Here is a 22,246-nt window from a genome sequence, read left to right as displayed (position 1 = left end):
CAGTTTGCTTTGGCAAAATAAAGGTCCCCAGGCTCTCCTATTTTAAGCTTAAGCAGCTAATGTTACTTATACTGTTTTTGAACTCCTTAGAAAGAGGAAATGTTTTTTTTTTTTTTAAAGAAAGGTTATTTTTAAATTATAATTTACTGTGAAAGACATAAAGAGAAATACAAACAAATTGAATCATTTTAAAAGTCACGTTTTTGGCTCTCAGACTTTTATTTTTAATAATTCATCCAGCGCCATTTAGGAAAGAAGAGTTTTGTTTCCTGCTTCAGCTCCAGTGGGTGATGGCGGAGCTCCATCTCTCCACATCTTACTGGCTCATATTTTCTTTTCTCCATGGGTTGAAATTGTTTCAGCAGGATATAAACATTAGGACGTACGCGTAAAAATATTCTCTCGGCCTAGTTTGCGGTAAACGCGAGGGGGAAAAAAGGGTCGGACCCGTAACCATACATTGCTCCCGCTGTATTTAAAATGGCTCCAGTTCAGATTGGTTCGGACGGGCAGCTGGTCCCCGCCGGGGGTCCGACCTCAGCCCCACAGCCTCCTCCGGGAGCCCCGGCCACTCAAGGAGTTCGACTGAGCGTCCTGATTGAGTTTCTGCTACAGCGAACCTACCATGAAATCACTCTGTTGGCTGAGCTGTGAGTTCATGAGAGAGAGGCTGGTTGTTTTGAATGGTCATTAACTTAGTCAGGCATGGTTAAATAAAGTTAGATTTAATTTAGCGTTGGTCCATATGTTTACTTTACAACAGTCTTGAATGTAAATTGGTAGTAAATAATACGGAAATCTTGCTGCATTCTAGTACTGATAGGCTACATAACATTATTTGGTTAACCATGGCAAAGTGATATATAATATATTTGAACATAAAGCTATATTTGACTTTGGCTCCAGAAGTTACTCTGCTTTTTGCAGCCTACGTGATTTTGAGATATGGCAGGTGACCCAGACATGAGCTTTTATCTTTTAATATTCAGTTGATATATTGCTATCCCAGTATATTGCATTGCTTTAATTAGAGCAGTTATGGAGATTTGATGTGTAGATGTAAGATATAAAATGCTTTGTGCTTTCATTTGATATTTTTAACCATATCTTTATGATTTTCACAGACTTCCACGGAAAACAGACATGGAAAGGTAAGAAACTTAAACAGTTTCCATTTGTATTCTCCAATAAACATTATTGTAATATTGGTTACATCTCAGGTTTTCAAACTCCAGAACCCTCTTGCAACTAGGAGTTTAAAGAACAGTGTAAAAATAAATACATTAGTATTTGAATAAATATAAATTATTAAAGAAAATGCATAAATAATACAGTACAGTAACATGAGTAGAAAAAACATAATAATGTTACTATAGAAATTAACTAAATATTTTCCAAATAATATTTTAGACATAATTATAATATTTTATTAATATATAATATTAATATATTTTTTCACAGCATAAACTGAATCTTTATACAAGAAACCATATCTATATGATCTATATTCTATACTGTCTTTAATTGAAAACCCCTGGGGTACATTATGCATGCATTTAAACGTAACCGATTTTACCCGTCTCTTACAGGAAAATTGAAATTGTTCAGTTTGCCAGTCGGACGCGGCAGCTCTTTGTACGTCTGCTTGCTCTTGTGAAATGGGCAAGTAATGCTGGGAAGGTGGAGAAATGTGCGGTACGTGATTTATTTCCCACCTCCAATCTGAGTTATTTCATTCTTGTTTATGTGGTATTCATTCTTAGCTCTGTTTACAGATGATCTCCTCATTTCTGGATCAACAAGCATATTTATTTGTTGACACGGCTGACCGACTGGCATCATTGGCCAGGGACGCCTTGGTACATGCGCGTTTGCCTAGTTTTGCCATCCCTTTTGCCATTGATGTACTAACCACCGGGTCTTATCCGCGTCTGCCCACATGCATCCGAGTGAGTAGTCAAACGTAGTGTTTAGCAGCGTCTAAATGGATGTTGAAAACAGAAAATAATGGGATTATTTGTTTTCAGGACAAAATTATTCCTCCTGACCCTATAACCAAAACAGAGAAGCAGACCACACTAAATCAGCTGAATCAAATCCTGCGACATCGACTAGTCACCACTGACTTACCCCCACAGCTGGCCAACTTAACTGTGGGTAAGTTCCAACTTCTACACATCATGTATATATTATATATATCAAAAAAATTGTATCCATAAATTTTTATCCTTTTGCTGTGTTTTGTTCTTACAACATATGATCTTACATGTTTTTATGAACTCTTTGCATGTCAAGCCAACGGGCGAGTGAAGTTTCGAGTTGAGGGAGAATTTGAAGCCACGTTGACAGTGATGGGGGATGATCCTGATATCCCTTGGAGACTTCTTAAATTAGAGATTTTAGTTGAAGACAAGGAAACCGGAGGTAATACATTCTCAATGTGTTGGCTAATAAGGCATCAGAACTAAGATATCATGCAACCCATCTGAATGTACATTTGTTTTCACAACTTTTTTTATATAAATAGATTTTTACTATACAGTTCAAATGTTTGGGTTTGGTAAAGTTGTTTTTAATGTTTTTTTAAAGTCTCCTTTATGCTCACCAATAATAATACAATAATATTGTGTAATGTTATTACAATTTTAAATAATTGTTTTTTAGTATATAAAACGTAATTGATTTCTGTGACAAAAGCTGAATTTTCAGCATCCATTTCTCGAGTGTTCAGTGTCGCATGATCCTTTAGAAATCATTCTAATATGCTGATTTTGTGCTAAAGTAACATTTTTATCAGCAGTTGTGCTGCTTAATATTTTTGTTGAAACTGTGATTTAAAAAAAAACTTTCTGGATCTTTTATAAAAAACTAAAAGTCTTTACTGTCACTTTTGATCAATTTAATGCATTTTTTGCTAAATAAAAATATTTTTACTTTAAAAAAAGCAACTAAACTTTTGAACCAGAGTGTGTATTTATGCATGTTCATAACTTATTTATTAATAACATCTCTATGTTATTTATTTAGATGGACGGGCATTGGTTCACAGCATGCAGGTGAATTATATCCATGAATTGGTACAATCCCGCCTGTTTGGAGATGACAAGCCACTTCAGGACATGTATAGCTGCCTCCGTATCCTTTCAGCTCAAGACTTAATATTGTTGTGTTTTAGTAGAGCATTTGTTTGTGGTTGCTTAAAGGGGTACTTTACCACCAGCAAAATGGGCTTTCAATAAAACGTGGCTGCTTGTACAGTAAAAAAAAGACAAATAAATCTGTGCTACCTGACCATAGAAAACAGAGAAAAAAATACTTATATCTCCCAGTCTGCTATGGCTACGCTCGACTGGACTCAAAAAGTGCAGTGCTTAAGAAATACTTGGCAAACTTTCTAGTCATAATGGAGTCAACTAGTATTGTACCCACCAGGTCCTTCTCTCAATTTCACCTCTTAAATTTGGCTTTGCCTCCCCTGATGAGCCACCACTGGAGTTACAGAGTATTATGGGAACTGTTTTCTTAATAACCCTCTGTCGATCCAACCTTTGTGGCCTGGATACAAAAATGCTTAAGTGTAATTCATTTTCATGTAAGCCCTGAAGCTGTCAAAAGTCCACTGGATGATGTGATTAGTGGAAATGCATAGCTTTTGTTTTACCAGCCCAGACAAAGTGTTAAATCAAAAAGGTTTCCTTGATGACTTGTATCAGACTCTTTTTGCCTATCACTACAGCTGGAGGTGTTGCATTCACAGACTCTGATGTTGATCAGAGAGCGATGGGGTGATCTAGTGCAGGTGGAGCGCTATTTCCCTGCCAAGTGCCTCACGTTGTCAGTCTGGAAGTAAGTTAAAAAAAATCACTACAGAGTTTTTGTGCAACTTTACTCTTGTTTTTGCATCTCTTGATTTTTGCCTTTCAGTCAACAGGTCCTGGGTAGAAAGACTGGCACAGCACCTGTGCACAAGGTCACCATCAGAATTGATGAGACGGATGGTTCCAAGCCATTACAGATTTCCCATGAGCCTCCACTGCCTGCCTGTGATTCCAGATTAATGGAAAGAGCCATGAAGGTGAGTGTCACTGGTTAAACTAATATCCTTAACAAGCCAAACCGTTATTTAAAATGGTAATATCTCACAATATTACTTTTTTTTCTTCTGAATTGTTATACAAATAAATGGAGTCTTTAGCATAGGAGACTTCATTCAAAAGCATGTCTTTTTTTTATTAATCAAACTCAATCTTTGTAAAGTTTGTGTATAATAACAGTAATGAGGATAAAAGCTTATCAGGGCTGTTTGTGGGCTGTTCTTTCAGATCGATCATCTCTCAGTGGAAAAGCTTTTGATCGATAGTGTGCATGCCCGCTCGCATCAGAAACTGCAAGAACTCAAAGCCATCCTGAAAAGTAGCAACCCTAGTGATAACTGTGAGTATTTTACACCACAAAGATCTTCACCCTGCTTGATTTACCAGAGGCTGTGCTTTATTGTGTAGGGAAGCAAATATCTAAATTAATAACATCCATTTTCATACTGTTAATACTGATAGTAAAATAATGTAAAAAAAAATGTATCTTTGAACCATCTTTGAACTTGAAAACTGTCAGTCCCTGGCATGGACAGGTTAATAGTTATTAAACAGACGTAGGGTAAATCTATTACAAGTTCTATGTGCTATGTGTTTTCATTTTTCAGCTTTCATAGAGACTGCGCTGCCCACACTAGTCATACCAATACTGGAGCCCTGCGGGCGATCCGAGTGCCTCCACATATTTGTCGATTTGCATTCAGGAATGTTTCAGCCAATGCTCTACGGAGTCGGTTAGTCACATATCTGTTGGATTTGGCCCACATCTGATCATTTGAACTACTTGACCTACTTTGCTGGTTTCTTTCCAGATCAGTCCATGTTGGACGAAATTGAAAAGAGTATCAACGATGACATGAAGCGCATCGTCACCTGGTTACAACAGCTAAAGTAAACAGTCAAGCTTCCTGTTTTAAGCGCGTTTCATATTATGACGGTGGCTGTTGTTAATCTATTATGTTTTGAACAGATTCTGGTTGGGCGAGCAGAGATGTCGACAGTCTGTGAAACATCTGCCCACACTGTGTGCAGACACTCTCCATCTATCTAACTTAACCACGCATCCTGTTGGCAACCTGTCAAAACATCGCCTCTTCATCAAACTCACCCGCCTCCCTCAATACTATATTGTAAATACTTCAATATTTGATTTACTTATCTCACAGATGAAGATTTTTGTAAATTTATGTAAATAAACATTTAATTAACTCTTGTCTTTACTCAGGTGGTCGAGATGTTTGATGTGTCCAGCAATTCGACAGAGCTTCAGTACAAGTACTACTTCCTGTCTGTGAGTCAGATGGAGAGTGAGGACGGGCTGCCTGCTGCTCAGCTGCTACAACAGTTTAAGCCCAACCTCGAGGAGCTTGTGCAGGACATTTCGTCTGGTCGAATGACTCGTCCTGGGTCCAAGAGGAAGGTGGGATACTCACAGGGATAACGCAGAAACTAAAATATTTCTTATCTTTTTCTGAGGGGTGAGGCGGGTGAAATGGTCAAAAGTCGGCATGAAATGGAAATTCACCGTACATCAGAGTATGTGAGCGGAGTGGAGCGGCAACAATTTCCCCTCCACGCTCCAAGCATTATATAATCACTCCGCTCCAGCTCCGCTCCGGGTTCACCATTTACCGCTCCCGCTCCACTCCTCGCTCACTGATATCAGAAACACCGCTCCGTGTTCGCTCCCCAAGGAAATTCCGAATAAAGTATTTAAGTATGCTTTAAAATCTCACAAAATGTCTCCTCATCATAATAGATACATAGGCATAGTAAATAAATAAAAAAAACAACGTTAGGAGAATAGTTGCAATGTTGTTTATTGGATTTGGATAGTGTGCAAACTTTTCCTATGACATGCTATGCTTATTACAGGTTATCAGCATTATAAATTAAATATCATTGCTGCTTTTTGCAGAGCACATTTTGTTTGGAAAGAAGAAAATAACTACGTTTTCATCAGTTATTTATCTACGGGTCGCTACATTTCTCACAGATTCATGCTCATTTAAAATCAAATACTGACAGATAGCCGACTGTATGATTACATTTGTTTGAATGCAATGCATTAGTGAGAAAGCGATTGTGTTAGTGAATAAGTGTTACCTGTTTAAAATGTGCTTTCACCCCGCCCGATCCAGCGCCCCATCTCATGAAAGTGCGTAGGCTATCTATATTTTATTTCTCGTGGGCATAGCCTACGATACGCACTTAATGGCAAGAACGCACTTCACACCCATCCTAACCAAGGGGTTTAGTGTGCGTCATTTGCACGCACAAACAATTTTTTGGCATATAATAATAGGCACGAGAAATAAAATGTGTGCTATAGATTCGCACTTTCATGAGATCGTGGTGCCCGCTCATATTCAGTACAGGCTTGATAACTATAACCTCCCGCAGCCACTCATGTCCATCGGCGTCATCATAACCCTCACATTTTTTTCTGATTTGAGTGATCCATCTGTATCATGCTAGCGTAATGTGTTTAACACGTGAATCCTTACTAAAAATGCAGTTCTATAATGAGCCGTTGGTATGAATTGTCCTCGTGATAGAGCGGTAGTGGAGCGCGCTCGGAGCGAGTGAAAACCACGACGCTCCGACTTTTAAAAAATCCGCTCCGCGCTCCATTCAAAATCATGCCGCTCCACTCCTCGCTCCGCTCCCACTCCACTCCGCTCACATACTCTGCCGTACATATATTCTAAAGGCATGTTATTGATCTTATTGTCAACAATTCATACATGCTTGTTTAATTTAAAAAAAAATATATATATATTTTGACTAGGGCTCGGCTGGGCAACGATTAATCGCGATTAATCGCATCCAAAATAAAAGTTTGTGTTTACATAATAAATGTGTGTGTGATGTGTATAATTATTTTGCATATATAAATACACACACATGCATGTATATATTTAAGAATTATTTGCATGAATAATTCTGTATATATATATTTATACATAATTTATATTAAACATAAATATTAATATTTTATATATTAATAAGACATTTTTTTCTTAAATATATACATGCATATGTGTGTATTTATATATACAAAATAATTACACACACATATATTATGTAAACAACACAAACTTTTATTTTGGATGCGATTAATCAAAGCATTTTTATTTTTTTACAAAAATTGAACATGCATGCATGAATTGTTGTATTTATATGCAGAATAATTATACACACTACACGCACATATATTATGTAAACACAAACTTTTATTTTGGATGCCAGCCCTAGTCAAAACATTGTTTTTTTTTTTTTTTACAAAAATTAAACATGCATGTATGAATTGTTGTATTTATATATGCAAAAAAATTATACACACTACACCCACATATATTATGTAAACACAAACTTTTATTTTGGATGCGATTAATCGTTGCCCAGCCCTAGTTTTGACCTTATAATTTTAAATTAAATGATCATAAATCGATCTTTCGGTTACGCAACAGACTTGGAGACTTGCCAGACTTCTCCAATCATTTGGTCCGCTTAAACCTTAAACCACTTTCTTCCAATCATCTGCAAGTTTGCATTCAGATCTGCCTCCATTCAATCAAAAACCGATTGTCCCCGCCCCCTAAGATGTATGTCCCAATACAGAAAAAAGGTTACTGTCTCTATTGTGTTTAGTTTTATATTGTATGTAATTAATATTCTTGTTTTTGTCTCTACATAGTTGTCTGGAGAGCAAAGTGCCATTGAACCGAAGAAACCCAAGAGGTCAGGAGAAATGTGTGCCTTCAATAAGGAGCTTGCCCACCTGGTGGCTATGTGTGACACCAACATGCCCCTCATCGGATTACGCTGTGAGGTACTGTAACTGTATATCCATTAGATGGTGATGGCAGTTTTGTATTATCTGAAGCTATTTCTCGTAAACGTCACTTTTTGTGTTTACTGAATGGTCTTTTACTCGCAGTTGTCGAATATGGAGATTCCTCATCAGGGAGTTCAGGTCGAAGGAGACGGTTGTAGCCACGCTATACGTATTCTGAAGTAAGATTTGTCTTTGGCTGTCAGTCCAGCGTCTCTGAAGTTGATAAACCAGATTGGCACATGTGGTAGATGTGCATATAGCAATTTTTTCTCATTATTTTAGTCTTTGTCCCATGTACACTACCATTCAAAAGTATGGAGTTATGATTTTTTTTTTTTTGTAAAGAAATTAACTTGTATTCGGCAAGGATGCATTAAATTGATTGCAGGTTACAGAATATACAGTTATAATGTTACAAAAGATTTATGTGTCAAACTTCTGAAGTTAATCAAGGAATCCTGAACTTTTTATCAGTTTCCTTAAATATTAAGCAGCACAAATGTTTTAAACACTAATAATAACAATTATTACTGTAATGTTTCTTGAGTAGCAAATCAGAATGATTTCTGAAGGATCAGGCAACACTGAAGCCTGGTGTAATGGCTGCTGTAAATTTGTGACTTGAAACACTGAAAAAATGTACTGACCCCAAACTTATGAACAATTGTGTATTAATCGCTTTCCTTCTTTCTCAGAATTCCATCTTGTAAGGGAGTGAGTGAGGAAACGAGAAAAACTCTAGAGCGTTCCCTGCTGGACTGCACGTTCAGACTACAGGGCCGCAATAATCGCACCTGGGTGGCAGAACTGGTTTTCTCCAGTTGCCCACTAAACAGCACATCCAACAAAGAGCAAGGTAAAGAGAGTTCCTTGTTTGGCAATGGCTTTCAAAACAATACAGTGATGTGTGAGGGATCACATTTTTTCCTTTTCTCAATTTATTTTCTATTTCAATTCAGCTTCCATGCGGCATGTCTACCTGACGTATGAGAATCCCCTATCAGAGCCAGTAGGTGGCAGGAAAGTGGTGGAGATGTTCTTGAATGATTGGAACAGCGTTAGTCAGCTTTATGAATGTGTGCTGGAGTTCTCACGCTCTTTACCTGGTATGTAACTGTTCTAACCAGGTAAATCACTAGTAGATTTTGCCATAACCAGCTATAACCTGTATTCCTTTATGTCATAGTACATTTATTTGTTTTAATTTTATAGTTTACTGTTGTTTTAGAATTTAGCTGACAAATTGGTAATTTTGTATTGATTGAGATATTGACCTGCACTACCTTTCAAACGTTTGGGGGCAGAGCGATAAGATTTCTTTCTACAAAGTACTAAGCAGCACAGCTGTTTTCAGCATTGATAATAATAAGAATTTTTTTCTTGTGCAAATAAGGATATTAGAATGATTTCTGAAGGATTATGTGACACTTGTTACATTTACATGGACACATTTACTGATTGATGAATCTGAACTTAGTGATTACATTAACACTTAATAAATTGATCGGGTTGATGTGTGTGTTTATATATCAGAAGCTTCAAATCGGAATTGATTTTTTTGACATGTCCACACTGCACGAATATACATAGTTTCCCCTGTTTGCGCATACTATTGTCCAACATTTTCTTTGTATGTATTAAAGAGCAGACTTAATATTTATCTATTTCGGGTCCTAAATTCTAATAGGTGATGATGAGCACATGAACTGTTGTGCTGTGCTGCAGTAAAACATCCCTTAAACATGCCCTAAGAAATTGCGCTTCATTCATTCCACTCATAAAACGTCAATACACTATCTCTGTTAGCGCAAATGCACAGTACTTTCCAGTTTCGGTTCTCAATCCGATCAAGAGTTTACATGTCCTCTCAATCGGATTAGAAAAGGTTTAAACCGCCCCTTACAATCCGGATTTGGCCAATTTCATTCCGATTAATTTTATTTTATTTTTATTCTGACTGTGCTACTAGTCGATTATAGTCGGATGCTGAAGATTTCTAAAAATATTCCACAATATTGCTTTATCACTGTTTTTTATAAAATAAAGCCTTTGTAAGCATACAAGACTTATTTCATAAACATTTAAAAAAAAAGAATCTCACCATCTCCGAACTTTTGAAAAGTAAATAGGTATGGGAAAAGACATGATGTATTGCTTAAAATTAAAAATGAATTGTCTACATTTTCCAGAGATGCCATCATATTTGAGCCTTTTCTCAGAGATACGACTGTATAATTATCGGAAGTTGGTTCTATGTTATGGCAGTACCAAAGGCAGCTCGGTAAAAACCTTTTCAACTTCTTGAGATCTTTATTTAGTGATTTTACTTTAAATCAGACTTGTTTTATTTACTACAAGATCCATCCTGTTTCTTTTAGGTGACGATACAGTGGAATTCAGTAACCCAGCGTTTCCATCTGGCCCTGGGCACTGTTGGGCCCAATTCAGGCTGTAGCAACTGTCACAACATAATTCTCCACCAACTTCAAGAGATGTTCAACAAGACACCCAATGTAGTACAACTTCTACAGGTATCTAGAGCCTTGGAACTAGAAAGCTTAATTTACTTTATTCACTTACTAAAATCTAAACAGTCACTGGTCCATGACCCGTAATTTGTATTATGTTGGTAAATATAAATATACTGTTGGTATGTTTTCAAACCAAAATTAATCACCACTGACCAATTTGAAGTGTTATTTATTAGTAGCTGCTAGTAATATTGCAATATCACATACTTGTCTGTTCTTAGATCCTCTCAGATACTCTAGCTCCTCTAAATGCCATCAACAAGCTACCCACAGTGCCTATGTTGGGACTCACCCAAAGGACCAATACAGCGTACCAGTGCTTCTCCATTCTGCCCCAGTCACCAACTCACATCCGACTGGCCTTCCGCAACATGTACTGCATCGACATCTACTGCCGTAGCAGAGGTGTGGTAGCTATTCGTGATGGGGCCTACAGTCTGTTTGACAACACCAAGATCGTTGAAGGTTTCTACCCTGCCCCTGGACTCAAGGTGGGTGGAGCAAACCATGTCATTAAAGTGATAGTCCTCCCAAAAAAATATGTCATCATATACTCACCCTCATGTAATTCCAAACATGTATGACTTTCTTTTTTCTGCACACAAAAGAAGATATTTTGAAGAATGTTGGTAACCAACATTTTTTTTTGTCAATACAACTGAAGTCAATGGAAACTTAAACTATTTGGTGATCAACATTCTTGAACATGTTTTTTTTCTGTTCTGCTGAAAAAAAACCCCTCAAATGTTTGTAACAACCTGAGAATGAGTAAATGACAGAATTAAATTTATTTATTATTCCTTTATCCAGTAGAGGAGTAGTAGAGGCGTGCATGGGTTTAATTTTCACTCTTCCATTATTTTCCACAGACGTTCTTAAACATGTTTGTGGATAGTAACCAGGATGCGCGCAGACGCTCAGTCAATGAGGACGACAATCCTCCGTCCCCGATAAGCATTGATGACAGCTTCATGCCCCATACTCAAACACAGCCTCCAGGCAGAGGGGTGTATCCACCCCTTACATCGCCTCCCAACCCATACCACGTGCCTCCTTCCCCTTCCATGATGACAACGCAGTCTCCAGGTATAAATGCGTGTCTTTTCTCGTGTCAAATTCTGTCCATTTTCTGTCTGTGCCGTGCTGGTCATGCCACCATGGTGTTAGGGAATCAAAAGGAGAGGAAACATTTTTTATTTGGTGTCCCACTCATTGCAAAACCGTCCCACGAGCTGCTCTTGTCTGTGGACATGCATGCTTTTATTGGTCAGTCTGTGTTTGACACCATTACCGTGCATCCTGGCAGAGAAGCATGCCCACAGTCATAGACGTGCCCACCCATCTCCATTCGGGGCCTGCAGCTCCTGTCACACTTTAGCTGCAGCGTGTGTGAAAGGGAACTCTTGTCAGATGTTGATAAGGCCACTGATTGGTTAATTTTGTGCAGGGAACATCCACGCAGCCAATTCCCCTAGTGGAGCTCTGCGGGCCCCTTCTCCCTTTGGGCCCATCCCTTCTCCCTCCTCTCTGGGCATTTCTATGGGGCAGACCTCCAACTTTGCCAGCCCTCATGGTAAGTGTATGGGAGGCCTGGATCTAGGGCTTTGTTGATTAGCCTTCCTTCTTACCTGTGAGGACCAAGACTTTCAATCTTTGATGGGCTGGTGAAAGAGTTCTGATTTGTTGCTACCACTCGACCTTCCGCATGGATGAATTAGTCGGCTTAAATGGGCACTTTCTTGATGCTTGTATTATTTCTGTTTTTTGACTGATGGTACAAAACATTCAAAAACAATCTATATATGTATATATATTTAGGCTGATTGATTGGGCCACTTCTTTCTTTATTTTATTTTATTTGGATTTTTTTTTATTTTTTATAAATGTTTTATAATATTTGTTTTGTGCATTTCCAGTCGAGTTTGGGGTCTAAGATTTATCTAATGCTCACCAAGGCTGTATTTATTTGGTCAATAATACAGTAAAAACTGTAATATTGGGAAATACTATTACAATAATAAAATGTATATATGTATATATATATATATATATATATATATATATATATATATATATATATATTTTTTTTTTTAATATCTAATTTACTCCTGTAATGACTTTTTTTTGTGTGGAAATTACTATAAAGTTTTCAGGATTCTCAGATGAATCGAAAGTTTAAAAGAACAATATTTATTTGAAATATAAATATATTTTGTAACATTGTAAAAGTCTTTACTGTCACTTTTGATCAATTTAACGCACACTTGCTGAATATATCTTACTGACCCCAACCTTTTGAATTATAGTGTATTTTTTTGTAAATTAGGGATGGGTATTGTCTACTACCTCACATTAGTCGCAATATGTCACTATGCAATACATTTTGATGTGTCAGAATGTCATTACTGGTCTGCCGTTGAAACTGTGAAAGAAAGTGAATCTGCGGCATCAGTTTTTGCCTGGATCGCATCAGTACGGTGCTTCATAACTCATAACCAACTCTGACTTCACAGAGAAATATTGGTTTCAGAGTTCCCTATACTAGGGATGTGCATTACTGGGGGGCGGTGTGGAGCACCATTACTGCTCTGGACTGAAAAAAATAACTGTCTATATTGTCGATGGAAATTGCTACCCACCTCAAAATTTTGAATTATGGTCCAATTGCTTTTTTTTCTTTTTTTTGGCAGGAACTCTTGACCCAAGTTCACCCTACACAATTTTGTCCACCAGTCCAAGAGTTGCCCCCTGGCCAGGTTCCCCGCAGGTTTCTGGACCCTCCCCCGGTGCACGAATCACTGGCATGTCACCAGGCAACCCTTCTTTGCACTCACCCATTCCAGACCCATCCCACTCCCCTCGAGCTGGTACCAGTAAGTCCATAGAGATGGATCTGTCATATCAAAACATGTTTAAAGCCAGAATTTTACTTAATATTTTTAAAATATGCATACACTATCTTTCAAAAGTTTGGGGATTGATAGTTTTTTTTTAAAGAAATTAAATGGATAGTTCACCCAAAAATGAAAATTCTCTCAACATTTACTTGCCTTCAAGTTGTTTCAAATTTGTATTTTTTTTTTTTTTTTGCTGGACACAAACAAAGATATTTTGAAGAATATGGGTAACTAATAGTTGATTGACTTCCACAGTATTGAAAAAATCTAAATCTCTTCTTTTGTGTTTTCAGCAGAAGAAATAACTTCAAACTATCCCTTTAATACTTTTTTATTCAGCAAGGAGATATTAATTTGTGACAGTAAAGACATTTTATAATGTTGCAAAATATTTCTTTTTCAAATAAATGCTGTTCTTTTGAGCTTTCTATTCATCAAAGAATTTAGATGTTTTTTTTATCATGATTTCCAGAGGAACAATTAAGCAGTAACGTTTTCAACAAAAATATATAAGGAGAATGCATTTTGTTTTTATTGCAGTTTTTTTTGTGCTTAATTGTCTTAAATTATGCTGCAATTAAAAATATCTTGATGTTTTTAAAATTAGACTGTTAATTTTATCTGAAATATATATATATATATATATTTATTTTTTTCATTTTGGGGTAAAATATTATTAGATATTTTCCTGACGGTGTATGTGAGAAAATATCTAATATCCCGATATATCCCGATAATTATAAATTATCCCGATATAAATTAATTATAAAATATCCCGATAATTACTATTATTGACTAGGTTTGATGTAAATAAAATAATTTAAATTAATTCACATTTGAGTATTTCTTCAAACAATATGCAGTAGCTGAATTATTCCAATCACTGTGTGTGTGTGTGTGTGTGTGCAGGTTCACAGGCAATGCCCCCTCCTCGAAAACTGCCGCAACGGTCCTGGGCTGCTTCTATTCCAACCATCCTCACCCACAGCAAACTACACGTGCTGCTTCTGCCTTCACCCATGCCGTGCCCGGTGCCAGGGCTGGCGGGTAGCTACCTGTGCTCACCTCTTGAGCGCTTCCTTGGCTCTGTCATCATGAGACGACACCTACAGAGAATCATCCAGATAGAACCCAACGTGAGTCAGAAACCGTTCAAATATTGTTTTTATAACCTCATCATTTGACACATCAGAATGTTGATTCTGCTTGTATAGACCATTTCACAAGATGTAAACAACATTGGTCCAGAAACACTTCCTGTTTCAGTTTGTAACTGTTTTCTTTATTTCACATGTAAAGAAAACATCTTAAAGGTGTTTGTTTAACTTTTTGATTCAGTTTTAAATGTTCTGCTGGTTGTTTTTTATCCCAGCTTTTATGTAGTGTTAAAAAACTGAAACAGGAAGTGCTTCTGGACCAGTGTTGTTTACATCTTGTGAAATGGTCTATAGTTTATTTGAATTACACATGACTACTTTCTCTTTGCAGCTTACTATTGTGAACTCAAACGAACCAGGCGTCATCATGTTTAAGACGGATGTGCTTAAATGTAGAGTGGCACTCAACCCCAAATCCTACCAGACTTTGCAGCTAAAAGTCACACCAGAAAACACTGGACCCTGGTCGCAGGAGGAGCTGCAGGTCCTAGAGAAGTTCTTTGAGACCAGGGTAGGAAATGAACTCCTATCATCAACTAGCTTACTATCATGTGATGTGGTGTTCAGTGAAGCTCAAATTTCCTCTTTCATTATATTTTGGAAAGTGGCAGCAGACAGAATTGCAATCTGTTTGTTTGAGTGCCCTGATGAGCTTATTCTGACACCATTGGCTCAACCGATGTCACGTGTTTGGAAAAACCGGCTTAAAGGAGCAGTATGTTATTTCTCAAAGTCGTTGCTGGATATTGTTGATGCTTAAAATCAACCCAAACAAACATACCCCTCTCTTTATTGCTCCACCGCCAAAGCTCACCCTCCAATCCTAACAGTCCTGTTCAGTCACTCTCAAACCCCGATCGCTGGCATGTGAGGCGGGTGCACTAACAAGGACACTAAACAGTAAACACTGCGTTCTCTAGTAGTCATCAGCCTGTGTTCGCACTGTCTCTACAGTCTTCGTTCTCTCTCCGCCACCGCCATATGACCCGTTGCCCCCCTAATGCTGATTGGCTACACGTTTGTTGTTGAGTCTGGTTGTTGGTCCTGCCAACGTTTTTAAACAGCGTTTATTGATGTTTATCAAATATTGCTTACCCCACATTTAACTATTTACACATTGAAAACACTTATTTTTGCTATTCTGTTTGGTGCAATTAGTGTTTTTTTTTTTTTTTTTTTGTACTTTTTAAAGAAAATCAGTTCACTGAGCCAAGTGAAATCAAGCCAGCTATTCTCCAGTCATGCAAGTGCTATACATTGTCTTTCACTTTTACCTTGCAGGTTGCAGGACCACCCTTTAAATACAACACACTAAATGCCTTCACGAAGCTGTTGGGAGCTCCTACCAACATCCTCAGAGACTGTGTTCGCATCATGAAATTGGAGTTGGTAAGCACAAATTGTTTATTTGAAAAAATGTTGCCTTTTTTGCATAAGCACACACTACTTTTCAACAATTTGCGATCAGTACAATTTTTTTTTTAAAGAATTGTTTCCAGCAAGGAAACATTAAATTGATCAAAAGTGACAGACATTTACACTGTAAAAAATAAAATTAAGGCTGTTCTTTTTAATTTTTTTCATTCATCATAAAGAGTCCTGAAAAAAAATGTATAAGGACTTCCTCAAAAATATGAAGCAAAACAACTGTTTTTAACATTCATAACAATAAGAAATGTTTCTTGAGCAATGTTTCTAAACATTGCTTAGATTAAGCCAGGATTAGGCCTTAGTTTCATAGATTTAAGTAGCTTTTGTAAATGATCTTAGAAAAAACATGTTACTGGTGTTAATCTTGAGACAAATCGGATATAATCTTTTGATATGCACACACTGCACAAATATACTGAGTTTCCTGAAGTCTAAAGTAATGATGCTGAAAATATTATATATATATATATATATATATATATATATATATATATTACTGACCCCAAACATAACCCCTACCGTTTTCTTCTAGTTTCCAGATCAAGCGGCCCAGCTGAATTGGAACGTGCAGTTTTGTCTGACCATCCCACCCAGCGCTCCTCCAATTGCCCCACCAGGAACCATTGCTGTGGTGCTGAAGACCAAGATGCTATTCTTTGTAAGTGATTTTAATCACTCCTTCAACACTCTGAGTGTACAACCAATTCTCAATGGATCAAATCAACTCTTGCTCTACTGCTGAACCTTTGAATTCTGATTTATTTATTGGCCATTGTACACCCACCAGGTCTGTAATGTTCTATGTTTTGAATTTACTGTTGATTCCCGACATATATTAACATGAAGAGATGCTCTTCTACAGCTCCAGCTGACCCAAAGGACACTGGTACCCCAGGAGCCCATAAGTATCATAGTGCCCATTGTGTACGACATGGCTACTGGACTGACCCAACAGGCCGATATCCCCCGCCAGCACAGCTCCTCTGGAGCCGCGGCCTTGATGGTCAGCTCCATCCTCAGGAGGTTCAATGAACACCATCCACCACGATCAGGTAGATTAGTGCTTTTTGAATGTTTGAATATGCATCTTTTATTTGTTTTATTTAATGATTTTTTAAAACTTTGGTATGTTTTATTTTCCTTCATTCACTTATCAATATTAACTCTTAACCTTTTTCTAACAGGGGAGTGCACAATATTTGCTGCAGTTCATGAGCTTATGGCTAATCTCACGCTGAACCCTGGTGGACGGCCATAACTTGGTGTCTCTATGGAAACTTCTCCAGACTTGTCTGTTAATAAATTTATCCCTAACTCCGGGGAGATTCAGGTTTTCTGCTGCAGCCAATGGACTCTTCTGAAGGGTGTATCATATCGTCAATAAAGGGAGCAGAAATATGATGGAACATTTTTTTATTGTATAATGAAGCATGTAAATTAAAAATTGTAACAAAAGCAGGACTTCTTTTTTTTTTAAAATAGCTTGAAGTTCTTCTAACGGATTTATTTTTTTTCAGATGCACTTCTTATGGAAATGATTGTGATAGAAAAAAGTGTTTAACTACAGCTGTATTTTTTTGAGACTTTGCAGAAAAATTCTTGTCTTTTTTGTAATACAAGATATCAGTACTGTGTGAGTATTGATGTTTTCTTTATCAGCACACTATTTAAATGTTTATTTTGATCGCATTACTTTCATTTCTTATGTCACTTGAAATAGGAGACACATTTAAATAAGCCGTGTTTTATTATAATGCATTGGAATCATGGAAGAGCTCTAAAACATTTTCTTGTCTTTGTTTATTACTATTTAATAAAAATTGGAAATAAGTTCTCCCTTTCATTAACAATTACTTATTTTTCGTAGAAAACAAAATTGTTATCCTTATCTGTCACTACAGAAATGTCTGGCATTAGATTTGGGTGTAATTGTAATAGGCTACATCATAGTTATGCAGTCTCGTTGTGCCTTTTTCAGAATTATAAAATTGTGTATGAAAATATAATCAAATTTATGATAAATGTAAGATAAAAAGGTAAGTTAAATCATTTGCCATAGTGGTTACCTTCGTAATTTAACAAAATAATGTCGATGACGTTTTATTACATTTTTTTTTATTGTTTTTATTACATTACATTACAGCCTAGATATAAAGTGACTAATGAATGAGAAATTAACCATGGGGGTTAAAAAATTAGGCGGTTGAAAACTATGCACGTCACCACCCGGAAAAAAGTCACCGGTTCCTCGTGACATTTCAATTACGTTCTGCTTCACTAGCGGTCTATAGAAATTTAAATCTTCCTAAATAATACAACTAAGAAACATCAAAGCATATGAACTGAAAATACACAACGTCAAACTGTATGTATTTTTAATTTCGACTCAGCCTGGGCCACTAAGCCCGCCCATTCCGACACTTGTGTCATAAACTGACTATTCCAGCCACTTTATTCTATTTCTACGGCAGTTATCACTGCAGATTCACCGAACACCGGCACATTTCGGTGGGTTCTCGTCGTTTTGGCCACGCCTTTTATTTGACATCTCATGCCGCGGTGTGAATGAATGAAAACAATGGAGAGAGGAGGACCGCTTAAATGCCCCTTTGCCATAACAAACGCCCTTAATGGATAAAATAAACTAATACATTGAGTATTAGTCATATACATATATGTCACTGGTGCGATTATACGGTGACAATGGCAGCTGTGAGTCTGACGGATCCGCTTTGCAAACCTTGTTCTTATCGTTCACATTTCAAAGGTAATGCCTATCTCTTCAATAAAATGTTGTTTAATGAAATGATCATCTGATTGAATATGAACACATGCTTTCTTTCTCGTTGTTTACAGTTGAGGTGTGTGTGAAGAAGCCCTTGATGCCCATTCTCCTGAGCAGTGAGCAGGTGGCACTGGAGATGCTGTGTCTCTGCAGCCAGCTGGATCTGTTGATCAGAGCTCAGGTCCATCAGGTGAGACACTTACACTGATGCTGCATGTAGGCTATGTGTTTGTCTCAACATTCAAACATCTAATCTACATTTGCCGTTTCAGGAGAATCTTAAACAGGACTCTAGTCCCGAGGAGTCTGAAAGTTTTAAGAGACATGGTAAGCTTAAAACTATAATGGTGACAATAATAACTTTACTGTAGCCTATTAGTATAATTAGTATCACATGTACAACCTCTGAATCTGGTTGTGTCAATAGGGGCTGAGATAATAAATCAGATGAACCTGTGTCTTGAAAATTCGTCTGAACCGGTGCTTCAGCTTGAGGTAGGCTAACTAATTACCAATTAACCATTCCTCTTTTAAACTCAATTATAATTTTTGGATAATATGTTCCCATTTATTTCCATTTCTTTAGGAATATTTGGATGTTATAAATTTATTCGCTATATTGCCTCGAGTGGAAGTTTATATGATACACGGAAGGCCTATTGACACGCTGGGAAAATCTCTTTCAGATGGTGAGACCAAAGAAGTAGAATAATTGGCTAGAATGGTCATTATTTTGGAATGCGTGAGTACTGTAACATTCACCACCCAATGGTTGAGACTATAATAATAGTCTATAAACTTTATAATAACAATATAATAGCCTAATATATAATAATACACTTTATTTGTATTTCACCTTTTATACAAGAAATGCAGCTTCTGGTGTTCTACAATTTAAAAAAAAAAACATTACAATAAGTACCAAGTACTTCACATGAGTACAATACCATAATTACTATAAAGTAAGATAAAAAAATAACATCCATTTCAATATATTACACAAATAAAATTAGTAGGCCATACATAAAATGCATAACAAAAAAAAGTTAAAACATAATAATAATAATACTAATAAGACAACATAATACATAGCATGCTTCAGAAAAGTAATTTGCTATAGTTTTTAGCATTCTTTTACAAACTGGATACATGTATACCACATTTATATTAAAATTAACAAACATGCATATTTAAAAAGTGCTAGAATCTCAGATTTTATTTATATATTTGTATAAAATAGTGTTCTTTAATGACGCAAAGCCCATTAATCACGTTGATTAAAATGTTTCTACTTTCCAGCTTATTTTCCTTATATTGGAAGGCTGAACCAGCTGCTGGTTCTCAGTCAGCAGGTAAATGAAGATGTGAAGCATCTGGGGAGTCATAAGTACATCGCACATCAGCTATCAGCAATTTATGTGAGTTTGTTTGACTTAATCTTCATTCACTTAATATTATCTATACATAAAAAGCATAAAAATGTTTGATTCTGGACAACATTCATTTTTTTTGGTCTCTGTTACAGCAAGTGCTAAAGTCTTTCAAAGACATCTTGCCATTCTCCATCATAAGAAAGGATATTGAGGCCAATTTCAAGCAGTTGAAAATGTCTCTTTCGAAAGAGGACGGGTCCAAGCTGGATCCTCAGTTGCCAGCACATCTATTGAGCTGGTGAGTTTTGATTCCATTTGTTAGAATCAGAAGAGAGTAATCATGCATAAGTAATGGATTTACTTTTCACAGGGTGTCAGAGATAACACAAAACATTATATCAACGGTACTGACACTCTCAGAAGAGCTCAGCGAAGAGTTCAATCCGTTCAAGGAACCTGGCTCTAACCTCTCCTAACCACTGGATCCACAGTGCCTCAAGTGGATGGCGAGGAAGAGTCACAGAATAAAAGGGATTCTCTCGAAAAATGATCATTTTGAGTGTCACTTGATTTTGTTCATCTCCTACCACACATAAGACTGTGATAAACAATGTTATACAAATCTATTTTTAAGACCATGATGAAACATTGTTGTCATATAAGTTAACATTCCGAATATCACTTCTGAGTAATTTATTGTACCTTTCTTGGATATTTTTTTTTTTTATTGTTTGCTTCGTGAGTTTTCATGAGTTTTCATATTCTTTCTTTAAAAAAAGTTTTTTATTTATTTATTTATTTTTTATTTTTTTTATAATTCATCTGTATACTTGAAGTGACTGTTGCACATGTTCTTCCCATTGATGAGTGCAAGCAGTGTTCATCAGCATTTATTACATGTGTGATTTCATATAATGTATAGATTTCATATAATGTATAGTGTATAGCCTGGTCATTGACACAAATAAACTCAAACAAGGTGACCATGATAAGTGGATATAGGCCTATTGGTTAACAGTAAAAAAAAAAAAAAGAAAATATACATAAATATATATATATGCAGAATCAATCTGTACTGTAGCTGTGAACCTTCTGAATTTCTCAATTTATTATATATTAGACTGTTTTATTACATATTTACATATTTATTCAAAATGCATTTTATTCATAGTTATCACTTTAGAAGAATACTGTATAGAATTATAAATAAATTAAACATAAATGAACATAACATAAATTTAAGCAGTTTATGAAAATTGCTGGCTGTTTAAATCAAGTTATTACTAATATTATATGCTGAAGTTATGTAATATATAATATATGGCCTAGCCTACCTCTTTATGGGTTGACGTCAGACGTAGCCTACAGCGCTCTCTCGTTGACGTGCGCGCGGCTACGAAGAACTGGAAGTAGCCCAATCTATTAGTGCAGACAGTTTACATTGATCTTCCAATCCAGATGACGGCTGTCACTGGTAAGATTCATCGATTTGCGTGTTTGCATAATTATCGTGATATAATAAACAGAGATATTAACAGACGCTAATCTCCCGATTATCTTTTCGTTGCTTATTGGTTTAAGTAATAAACCTTATGGCATGCAAAGTGTGTTTTTAACCTGACAGCAACGGTTTGCACCGTTCAAACATTCAGATGAATGAAACTGCAGGTTCTTCTCATTTCAGGCTTTTGTTATAGAAATGACACAGTAACAGAGGAATGAGAGATTTTTGATTGACACTCAAACTAGCCAATCAGTATTTTGGTTTTGTTTTGTTGACGTGCATCTCAGCCAATGGCATTCAAGAAGAGGTCGCTATGTCACCTAATTCCTTTTGTGTGTCTTCCGAGTTTATGTTCATGTCCGTATCAATGAAAATCGAAGTAAAACGTTTTGGAAATATTTTGACAAACAAATTGAACGTTTGCATTTACTAATGTAAATGAACGATTTTCTGTTGATTGTTGTAAAAATCAAGGAAATTCGCGGCAAGAGCTCGTGTTTGTTTATTTTTTTTAGCTTCTGTGATATAAAACAAACATGAAAGCAGTTAGCTTTGTCATCAGACATTAACAGTTCCAGATATTATCGTATTAGGGGCTTTCAAATATTGCTTTATATTAACAATGATAGTTAA

The 22,246-nt window shown here is 36.5% G+C and overlaps 3 protein-coding genes across 6 annotated transcripts in view; all 3 read left to right on the top strand.

The window, feature by feature from the left end:
• Positions 1-247: 247 nt before the first annotated feature.
• med14 (mediator complex subunit 14) lies at positions 248-17,786 on the top strand. Of its 3 annotated transcripts, XM_039676920.2 has the most exons (30): positions 248-650; positions 1,125-1,151; positions 1,590-1,695; positions 1,776-1,949; positions 2,028-2,157; positions 2,296-2,424; positions 3,028-3,135; positions 3,714-3,846; positions 3,925-4,075; positions 4,323-4,434; positions 4,703-4,828; positions 4,907-4,985; positions 5,065-5,224; positions 5,320-5,514; positions 7,795-7,929; positions 8,038-8,114; positions 8,631-8,791; positions 8,895-9,041; positions 10,125-10,216; positions 10,314-10,466; positions 10,688-10,957; positions 11,336-11,552; positions 11,914-12,039; positions 13,157-13,339; positions 14,273-14,499; positions 14,852-15,031; positions 15,802-15,909; positions 16,484-16,609; positions 16,814-17,003; positions 17,136-17,786. In XM_039676920.2, the coding sequence occupies exons 1-30, from the start codon at positions 481-483 to the stop codon at positions 17,207-17,209; spliced, it is 4,266 nt and encodes a 1,421-aa protein (XP_039532854.1). In that variant the 5' UTR covers positions 248-480; the 3' UTR covers positions 17,210-17,786. The 3 variants fall into 3 exon arrangements, with proteins under 3 accessions (XP_039532854.1, XP_039532855.1, XP_088989278.1); XM_039676921.2 differs by lacking the exon at positions 11,914-12,039; XM_089133152.1 differs by lacking the exon at positions 13,157-13,339.
• A 629-nt stretch (positions 17,787-18,415) lies between these two features.
• LOC120482940 (uncharacterized) lies at positions 18,416-21,104 on the top strand. Of its 2 annotated transcripts, none has more exons than XM_089133151.1 (8): positions 18,416-18,718; positions 18,808-18,926; positions 19,003-19,063; positions 19,164-19,231; positions 19,323-19,425; positions 20,036-20,154; positions 20,262-20,407; positions 20,480-21,104. In XM_089133151.1, the coding sequence occupies exons 1-8, from the start codon at positions 18,655-18,657 to the stop codon at positions 20,583-20,585; spliced, it is 786 nt and encodes a 261-aa protein (XP_088989277.1). In that variant the 5' UTR covers positions 18,416-18,654; the 3' UTR covers positions 20,586-21,104. The 2 variants fall into 2 exon arrangements, with proteins under 2 accessions (XP_088989277.1, XP_039533634.2); XM_039677700.2 differs by having other exon boundaries at positions 18,417-18,718; positions 19,009-19,063.
• Positions 21,105-21,435: 331 nt separating this feature from the next.
• LOC120482652 (cohesin subunit SA-2) overlaps positions 21,436-22,246 on the top strand; it is a 33,841-nt gene continuing 33,030 nt past the window's right edge. The window contains exon 1 of the mRNA XM_039677189.2: positions 21,436-21,583. The gene's annotated coding sequence lies outside the window, so the exon portion shown is untranslated. The remainder of the gene's footprint in view (positions 21,584-22,246) is intronic.

This window comes from Pimephales promelas, chromosome 7 (assembly GCF_988280905.1).
Source record: "Pimephales promelas chromosome 7, fPimPro1.hap1.1, whole genome shotgun sequence".
In the NCBI taxonomy this organism is placed as follows: Eukaryota; Metazoa; Chordata; class Actinopteri; order Cypriniformes; family Leuciscidae; genus Pimephales; species Pimephales promelas.
The sequence above is the reverse complement of the archived record's forward strand: the minus strand, read 5'-3'. Positions and strand labels throughout refer to the sequence as shown.